This window comes from Fundulus heteroclitus, chromosome 4 (assembly GCF_011125445.2).
Source record: "Fundulus heteroclitus isolate FHET01 chromosome 4, MU-UCD_Fhet_4.1, whole genome shotgun sequence".
Classification (NCBI taxonomy): domain Eukaryota; kingdom Metazoa; phylum Chordata; class Actinopteri; order Cyprinodontiformes; family Fundulidae; genus Fundulus; species Fundulus heteroclitus.
The window spans coordinates 1,022,640-1,032,501 of NC_046364.1; the positions used below are offsets into that span (position 1 = coordinate 1,022,640).

At 44.4% G+C, this 9,862-nt stretch overlaps 1 protein-coding gene across 2 annotated transcripts; it reads left to right on the forward strand.

The window, feature by feature from the left end:
* Positions 1–3,768: 3,768 nt before the first annotated feature.
* nqo1 (NAD(P)H dehydrogenase, quinone 1) lies at positions 3,769–8,406 on the forward strand. Of its 2 annotated transcripts, none has more exons than XM_012854714.3 (6): positions 3,769–3,935; positions 4,781–4,948; positions 6,029–6,159; positions 6,900–7,013; positions 7,259–7,360; positions 7,627–8,406. In XM_012854714.3, the coding sequence occupies exons 1-6, from the start codon at positions 3,932–3,934 to the stop codon at positions 7,954–7,956; spliced, it is 849 nt and encodes a 282-aa protein (XP_012710168.2). In that variant the 5' UTR covers positions 3,769–3,931; the 3' UTR covers positions 7,957–8,406. The 2 variants fall into 2 exon arrangements, with proteins under 2 accessions (XP_012710168.2, XP_035991702.1); XM_036135809.1 differs by lacking the exon at positions 3,769–3,935 and adding an exon at positions 3,967–4,040.
* The last annotated feature ends 1,456 nt before the right edge of the window (positions 8,407–9,862 follow it).

A 9,862-nucleotide genomic window follows, 5' to 3' on the forward strand; every position in this document is an offset into this window, starting at 1 on the left:
CCAGAAAACTGCTTGTTGTTGCAACCAAATCCTGTGGGATTCTGTGAGAGTAGGGAGTAGCAAGATGGCGGCCAGTGACTTCAGTTTTTCGGCAAAATCAGCACTCCAGTGTATTATATAGCTCAGTGGTTTTATTTAACTTTAGGATTAGCCGATTTTAGCGACCGATCGCTACAGTGACCCCTAGCCTCCTGCAGGTATAATTGCATGAATAAAATCAAGCGTCCTTAAAATTAATGGTTTTACTGAATAATTCTTTCTTCAAAATGTTATTTCATCAAATAATGTTTTGTTTAACTCAGGATTTGCATTGTGAATGGGTTGAAACACATGCCAAATATTGTTCTGAGGAGACCATGAAGACCCAGGAGAACCAGACACGTCATGGTGGACGTAGATAAAATATCCAGATCTTTAGCTGGAAGCCCCATAGAGCTGGGCCTGATGAGAGAAGGGCCAGAAAAAAACATTAGTGTCAGAAATATGAAGGCAGGGTTTGCCAAAAGGCACGTGGGCAACTCTCCATGAGTATGGAGGAAGGAGCTCTGGTCAGATGAGACTAAAACTGAAGTTTTCAGCCACTGAGGAAAACGCCCCTTTTTGTAAGAGTTCTTATAAAAATATTACTTTATTCTCATAATGTTACACCTTATTCTTAAAATATTAAGACATTCTTCTCATAATTTCCCCCCAGAAAAGAATCCCACCCACCATAGAGGGTCACCGGTTTGTGCCACTATTAATTATTTTTGCAGGCTGAAAATTTTTGGGAGCCGCTGCTCTAGAGAGTCCGGTCGCCTGCGATCTGAGACTGGGACGAAGTTCTGCTTCCAGCAGGACAACAACCCGAAGCATCCAGCTAAGCTACACTCGAGGGGTTTATCATTCAAATGCGTTGGAACGGCCTAGTCAAAGCCCAGACCTCAGTCCAGCTGAGAATTGGTGGTCAGACGTTAAAGTCTCTGTTCACCAGTGAAAACCGTCCAGCATGGAGGATCTGGACCCGTTCAGGAACGACAGAACCGCCAGAGTCCAGATGATCCAGAGCCTCTGGCAGCTGGAGCTGCTGCTGAAGGATAGAAAGGACCGACTGTAGGGGGGGGGGGGGTGTAAAAGTTCTGCTCACTGAAGTTTTCTGTTATTTTGTCCTGTTTCTTGTTTGCTTCACAATAAAAAAAAAAGTCATCTTCAGAGCCGTGGGCACAAACCTGTTTAAATTCCAGAAAGATTCTCCTGGTAGTCATCTCACTAGCAAACAAACCCGCTGTGGTCTGCTAGGAAGGTCTGAAACGTTTCTGTCTCTGCTGAATCTACCTCTATCTGCACCTTACTGGTAGCTTCAATCACATCTGCTGATTAATGTGCACAAATAGGAGATAATAGCACAACTGTTTGTGTTGCCATGGTAAGCAAACTGCCTTTTCTCTCCCCTTTGGAAGTGAAAGTATGCACATATGTTTGTTATGAGGCTCAAACATAGAGGGGCCCTGGACTATGATCATTTTCTGCAGAATTCTGCAAAATAAATAAAAAAATTTGACATTTTTATTCTTTCCGGCTCCAAGATCATGTTGTTGAGCAATCAACTTCCAGCACAAAAGCGTTATCTTTATTTGCTGTGGTGACTGCAGCTCCAGGCAGAGCTTCAGGCCTGCTGAGTGTGAGTCAGGGGGGGGTTATCTGCTCCAGGTCACTGTTGTGACGGCTGCAGTGGACCAGAGGAGTCCCACACCTTAACGAGCTCACTGCTGTGTGACGTTGGGAGAGCTAGTCATTCCCCTGGCTTTGTTTAAAACGGGGGGAGGAATCCGCCGGAAGACTTTCACATGTTTCAGTGAGTCAGAGCTTTCCTCTGGAGACTGCAAGTATTTGTGGATTTAACTTTTCCTGCAGGAAGACCTCCTTCCCTAATGGAAAAAGCTTGTAAACACATGTTTAACATGACCTTTAAGCTGGTGCATGGGCAGTTTTTATAGATTTGAAAGGTCCTTTTATATAGTTATGTGTCTCCAACGCCAGCATGAATAACTCTGCGGGTCTGAATGCTGATGATGAAATCGATCTATAATTACAGTCTGATGTGGAGCAAAAAAGGAACAGCTTTTCAGTGTCCTATCTGACAGTGTAGCTTTAAGAATGATTGTTTTAAAGCCAAAAACAGATTTTACTTTCCTCTCCGCTTGGTTTATAAATGCAGGAAGCTTTATTAGATTTTATTCTAGGACTATTTCGTGTTCAATGGACACTGAAACAAGAAGGTAGAAGAGAAAAAAAGGAGAGAAACAGATTAAATGCTAAAAGGGAGAAAATGTGAAAGAGAAAGAGGAGAGGAAAGGTAGAGAGTGATATAACATCCTTTGAGTCTGCTTCTACACCTGCAGAGAGAAATATAAAGAACAGCAGAACCAGCTGATAAAGAATTACAGGAACAACCAACACCTTGATACCATCACTGAAGAATATACAGGATTAATTAATACGACATGTAGAAAGTGACAGCTGTAGATTATAACAGGGTTTTCTGGATAGAAGTGAGTCTGTAGTACCTGGATCCACCAGCAGGTGTTGGTGAGAGTGAACTGTGAGGTTTATGCATGAGGAAAATGCTCAGTGGCACCGAGGCAGATAGCCTCGTGAGACCATCCTGATCTCGCGAGGTTTCAAGGTTTCACTCGCAGATCAGTCTGGATACCCTCCGTTGAAGAAAATTTGGAGCCGTTCACCAAACGAACGTCCAATCAGCGTTGGCTTTGAGGCGGGTTGTGGTGTGACGCAACGGGAAGCGCGTCAGTTCAGTCTAAAGAACATGGCGGCTTCAGCCGATGAAACTAGCGTTAGCGTGGCTATCGAGCAAGTTTTATCGGAATTACAGAGTATTTCTCTGCTGAGCTAACGAGCCTTTACTTGCAGCAGCAAGAGTAGCTTGGCTTGTGGTTGTGTTTTCGTCGTCGCTCGTAACAGAGCGACGACGAATCTGATTGGTTTATTTGGCCCGTCTATCACCAACATAGGCCAATCAGCTGACCAGTATTTTCGCCCCTTCCCAAAATTACTTCAACGGAAGGTTTCCAGATGGATATGCGGAGCAAATCTATCTGGCGGAGTCAGGTAACGAGGCAGACGCTGGGGAACCAGAACCCCAGACGCCGAATAGGGCCACCAGAGCAAAGGGCCAAAGAGGGGCCAACACAGAGAAAGCTGCTCCCCCCCCCCCACATTCATTTATCTAGCTAGGTAGCTAGCTGGTAGCACTGTTTCCTTGCAGTAAGCAGGTCCTGGGTTCAAATCCCACCGTGCTTCTGCAGGTAGCGTGCATGTTCTCCTTGCATGTGTGGGTTCTCTGATGGTTTTCTTCTTCACCGCCCAGCAGGAATCTGCAAATTCTCAAACATGCATGAGAAGCTTTGATGGCAGGACTTTGCATTTGGGACTGGGATGTTCCTGATGTGAGTCAGAGCCGCTGTTTTCATCTCTGATATCGGACCTGCAGCTGCAGCACATCCCTCAGGTGATGGAGCGAACATTCCTGTCCTGCAGGAACGGCACCCTGATGATCCGATTACATGAACTCTTCACTTCAGTCAGAGATCTGCAGTATAAATTAGAGTTACCAACGTGATAACCGTCATAAAAGGTGGCGGTGAGTGAGCCGGCCTGCACTTTGCTCCTAACGAGGTGAAATGATTCAGATTAAAGCGCCTCTGAAGCCACATGACCCGGACAGATAATCCCCTGAAAGTGAGCCAAGCTTTCCTCTGACCTGAAACACCCGTGGAGTCTCTTTTTATCTGTGGAATGCAGCAGCGATGTCCGCACACACACACGCCGTCCTGCTATCAGATCCTGCGCAGGTTCTCACGCTACGCGGGCCTCAGGGTGGATAAGAGGCCCGGCAGCAGCGCCAGGCTGCAGGCGGTCCCACACGCTCAGCATGGGTAAGGTTCTGATCAGGCTCTGCAGAGGAGCTGCTTCTGCTTCTGCTTCTGGTGGTTCTGGTTCTGGTTCTGGTTCTGGAGCTGAACTTTAGACGTTTGGGTGAAGTATGGATTTGTTTAGAGTTTGAGTAAAAATTTCTGTAGTTTTTTACGTTTATTTCAGATTTATAATTCAGCTGGTATCATTTCTGCATAGCTGGAATATACAGATTTATGATGTCCTTACATATCAGTGGTAATAATTTGGGAATTAGTTTAACGAACTCTGAAGAAAGGTTGTTTTTTTTATTTCAGTGTATTTAGAATTTAAATTAACAGATGCATCTTAAATTAACTTTTTTTTACAGAGTCAGAGCAGTAAATACTATTATTAAAAAATGTATTTTAATAATTCATAATAAGCTTTAAAATCCTGATACAGAGGCAGAAATCAATACTATTGCACAGAAAGAAATACTGAAAATTCAGTTTAAAGGATATATGGTGCAGCTTATTAAATAAAAATATAAATGAATATAATAAACCGATATTTAAATTGTGTTTCTGATCATTCAATGAAAAATTAAGAGTAATAAAATAATTACAACTTTAATTATTGATCACAGACAAGGAAATAAAATAAAAGAGAAAAACGGCCATGGAGAGAATATTAATGTGGAAATCTAAAGTTTATGAAGTCACTAAAACTTAAAGACAATGCTCCATCCTGATTGGATGTTTGGCCGCTCCTGGTTGTTCTTTAGGTGAACTCCACACCTGTTCTGTCTGGTTCTGTCTGGTTCTGGTTCTGGTTCTGGATTTTTCCAGGCCCGGTATAAAGCCTGATGAGACCGGTTTGTCTGCAGCTCAGAAAGCGGTTCTGATCGTCTTCGCCCACCAGAGTGCGGCTTCGTTCAACGCGGCGCTGCGGGACGCGGCGGTCCAGGAGCTGACGGATCAGGGATGCAGGGTCACCGTGTCTGACCTCTACGCCATGAAGTTCAGAAGCAGCGCCACGCAAGACGACATCATCGGTGACTCCCTCCTCTTCCTCCACGATGAAGGCTTCTTTCTGCAGATGTTTTCTCAGGGTTCTTATTTTCTCTCTTTGTTGAATCTGCCACTTTTTATCTGGGGGATGTCTCTTTTATTCTGGCATTACTTTTCTATTTTTGTTTTTTTCTTTATCGTTGCAGCTTTTTTTTATCCACCAATTATTTGTAGTCGAATCTCTTGAGTTTGTTTTTTATTTCGTTTGTTTTATTTAGGGATTGGTGATTATCAGCATCAGTCTGGGGGATTTTAACTGTCTGTAACATATCCCTGTCGGTCCGATAGGTAAACTGAAGTTCTACCTGATGATTCAAGCAGGTAGGGGGTAGCCAGGCTCAGCCTTACAGGGAAGGGAGGGGGTAATCGGGGGGGGGGGGGGGGGGGGGGGCTCCAAGTAGAGCCACTGCTTCTCCGCATTGAAAGGAGTCAGTTGAAGTGTTTGGACATCAGACTCAGAATCAAGTTTTTATTGCCAAGTAGGTTTGCACTCACAAGGAATTTGACTTGATGCTGATGGTGCAGACAACATAGATATATATACAGAATCTAGAGCTATATACAGTAGACTGTGCGTTAATGTAATGCGGGGCTCTGGGCCTTGTTGCTAAGGCCGGTTTCGGATGGGAAGAAACTGTTGTTGTGGCGTGACGTTTTGCTCCTGATGGAGGGATGGATGGATGGATGGATGGATGGATGGATGGATGGATGGATGGATGGATGGATGGATGGATGGATGGATGATAGATGGATGGATGATAGATGGATGGATGGATGATGGATGGATGGATGATAGATGGATGGATGATAGATGGATGGATGGATGGATGATTGTTTCCATGTTGCGTGTCGGTCACATGTTTGGTCATGTGACCGTGACAGCAATGCATTGTGGGACGTTAGCTCCTCATGGAGCTGACTGTAGAGCTGACTGTAGGAGCCATTGCTGGGTTCTCTGGTGAACCTGCTGCAACCTGCCCACTGACCCACACGTCTGTGTCGGTACCGTCGGTCCAGACGGACCCAGAGTTCTGCTTTAACGCTGCTGGAGTTCTGCTGTCCAGGTGAGCTGAAGAACCCGGACCTGTTCCAGTACGGCGAGGAGACGATGCACGCCTGGATGGAGGGCCGCCTGAGCGATGACATCACCGCCGAACAGCGGAAAGTGGAGGAGGCACAACTGATCATCTTCCAGGTGTGTTCTTCTGATGGCTGTTAATGTTTGAGGAACTTATTTAGCTTAATTAGCAACAATCCTCATTCTGCTCTTTTTGTTCTCATTAAGTCTTACAAGGTGTGTTCTTCCATTCTATAGATTTAAATTGGTAAATTTAAAGTATATAAAGCGATATCTGAGCATATCCGGACGTTAAACATCAAGTTTAGAAAGTATTTCACCAGCAGGAAATGAAATTAAACCAAAATCACAGAAACAAGTATTAAAAAAAACACAACTTTAAATAGATAGCCCAATAAACACTGAAGGGAAAAAGAGTTCTAATTTGTTTAGGAGACAAAAATACAAACATGAAGAGAAATCAGCAAACATGAAAAGCAGCAGCTCACAGCGATCATTAATAACGTAAGTAAATATGATGCATGACGTCAGAACGATCACAAACAGCCAATGTTGTTTTCAGGGACCCAGAATCCAGCGTCATGCGTCTGTTTGCAGAAATGTTCAGCTGGAGTGAAAAGCTTTGGCTTTTAAAACAGTTTGTTTCTGCTAAAGTTAAAAAGCAGATTTAAATATTATTTTTATCATCAGCATCATAATGGAAGCTCACCCTGTCTCTCCATCAGACGTTTTTATGCACGTTTAAGTCTGGAAAAAGATTGATCTCAGAGGCCTGATTGGTTTTGACCATTTCATGATTTTTGCACCCGGCTGAATCAGAGCTGCGCTCCACCCTGATGCCGCGTGTCTCTGTGCAGTTCCCTCTGTACTGGTTCAGCGTGCCGGCCATCCTGAAGGGATGGTTCGACCGAGTGCTCACCCAAGGCTTCGCCTTTACCCTGCAGAACATGTACAGCGGTGGAGCTTTTAAGGTCAGGCTGCAGATTTAAACAGCTGCTGTGTTGTCTTCCTGTCTGATTCACACCAGACAGCAGAAATGTTCAATGCAAACGAATATCTGACATTATTTCTGATGATAAGAGGAAACTGAGGTGTTTTTCTGCATGTTTACCCCTGAGTCTCCTCCCCTTCTGTCCTCAGCGCAGCGTTTCTCTGCCGTCGTCTTTCTGAAACCGCTGAGATGTTCCTGCTGAACTGTTTCTGTGTCTTCTCCAAGGACAAGAAGGCCGTGCTGTCCTTCACCACCGGAGCTGCAGAGACCATGTTTCAGCCTGACGGCATCAACGGGGACATCAACGTTACTCTGTGGCCCCTGCAGGTGAGGCGGGCTCACGCGGGTCCATTTCCACCTGCTGACCATGTCTGACTGCATCCTGTCTGGAGAAACCCAGACACGGCAGATCAGCTGGAGCGCAGCGCTGGACGGATCAGGCTTTGGTTTGTTCTGCAGCCACAGGACCTGCATGGTCCAGACTGGGTCACCAACAGAACAAGGGTTCCAGAACACAGCAGCTGTTTTCATACCCTGAGGTTATAGAGGAGGTTAAACCCAGATCCTGAAGCTTCTGCATTTGCTCTTTTCAGCACGGGATTCTGCACTTCTGTGGATTTCAGGTTCTGGCTCCTCAGATCTTCTGGAGCCCGGCTCACTGTCCCGCCGCCGCACGCCTCCAGATGCTGGAGGGATGGCGAGCGCGCCTGAGAGGCCTGCTGACGGAGACGCCTCTGGCCTCGGCTCCCTGTGAGCTGTTTGACCTCAGCTTTCAGGGCGGCTTCACCCTGCGGCCCGCGGTGAAGGAGCAGCAGGAGACGCGGCCGTTTGGCATCAGCACCGGGCATCACCTGGGCAAGCCGCTGCCGCCCAACAACCAGACCAAAGCTCCCTCTGAAGACAGCACAGACAGCAGGAAGTAGGACCTCTTCTCTACCTGCATCACTTTCCTGCACGTTTTATTTTTCAGTTAGACTTTATCTTAACATAACAGAGCCAGGTTTAACCAGCTGTTAGCTGCAGGTACCAAAGAAAGCCCCGAGACGTCTTCAGTTCATGAACACCTTAAAGGTGCAGCGGGATGCAGGCTGCAGTGACATCTAGTGGCTCCTTTGGATAAACATGGTTACTTACTGCATATTCTCTGCTCAATATTTGCAAAGTTACTTATTTAGTTTAGTTTTTCTGCCTGTTGATGTGATTAACTTAGGTTGTACACATGAAAATTTAAGATAATAATGTTTAATGCTATTATTGCTTACTAAAAATCTCTTCAGAGCTTCCTGAGAATCAAGAAGTTTAAGCAAAGTTTTTCTTTATGAAATGTTCTGTTGTCTAACAGTCATATATGAATAAATCATTCAGCACTCTGAGTTTCATAAAGTCTTCATTGAGAAATACATGTTTGAATGCGTTGACATAAATTATGTCAATCCTTGTAGTGACTCTGCGTGGTTCTATGTCAGTTCATGGGATGGATCTTCCTTTTTGAAACTATCGTTCTCTCTGTTCTGATGGAACCAGCTTTATAAGTTTCCCAGAGATGACCACTGCTGACTATCACCAGCGGTCACCTGGACAGTTCACCTGGACAGGTGAGCCAGAACCATCTTTCAGCAAAGTAACAGTGCGACCAACTGTTTCACCATGCAGTCCCAGATTAAAGGTAATTGAAGTAAATATTATCATAATTAGCACTGTGTTGTGACGGTGAGGATCAGTTATTGTTTATCAGGTCTTAATCAGTAAAACAGTCCGATGGAGAGAGGCTGAGTGGCTGAAGGCGCCACAACGCAGTGCAACAGAAAAACACTGAAAACTGCTGGGATCACAGAAAATAGAAGCAAAATGAAAAACGCTGCAAGTTTGGAGAACAAAAGCAACTTAAAAAAGGCTGCAGTCTCGCTCTAAAGAAGCAGAGGTGTGCCAGACCAGCAGGGAGAGTACTCAGGAAAAACAATCACACCAGTATTACCTACGTAAATATGCCAAAATTCTGGATTATTATATTAAGATTATGGCCCCATGTTTAAAAGAGACAGCAGCAGAAACACTTTTTCTTTCTTCCCTCCAACTTTCTCGGTAGGATCAAGTTAGCGAGCCTGATCTTCAGAAGATTTGCACGTATTAAAAGCCACACAAACTAATTAGCATGTGCAAAGCTGATGTTCATAGCAGGTGCAGAGCGACTCGCGTGTGTAAAATGAACAGCAGGTGCAAACATTTTGAAGTGTTGGGCTGTTTGAACATGCAGATCATGAACAGAGCAAATTTATCCAGGAGGATACGTGAATGTGAATGTTACCACCTGCAAAGGGATTTATCGAAGCTGAAACTGTTTGCAGCCGCAGTTTGGCATCTTTATTTATTTGTATAGTTCAATAGGCTTAGAGGAAACTTTCTGACCAACCTGGAGGATCTGATGGAATCTGACTTTGGAAAGAGACTTTAGATTATACGTGTATCATGAATTGGTGAATTTTATAAATAAAATGTAATTGAATTGTTAATAATATTTACTCCTGCATCTTTTACCCTCTGTTCATTGCATCATTAAATTGTCTCAGTCTGTGTGCTTGTGTGTTCATATTTATCCTCCACACAGCAGACAGCGTCATATTTAGATTTTTATCACTGCATTATTGTGTTGTTGTATTATTTTATAAGTAAGCACATCGTGAGCATTGTACAATCCAGAGTGAAATTCCCTGTTTGTGTACATACCTGGTGAAGAAAGCTGATTCTGAAATGATCTGGTGGTTAACTCACTCTGTCTGGGACATTTCCCCTTTTAAGAGCGAGTTTGCAGCTTTTTGCTTTTGTTGTAAT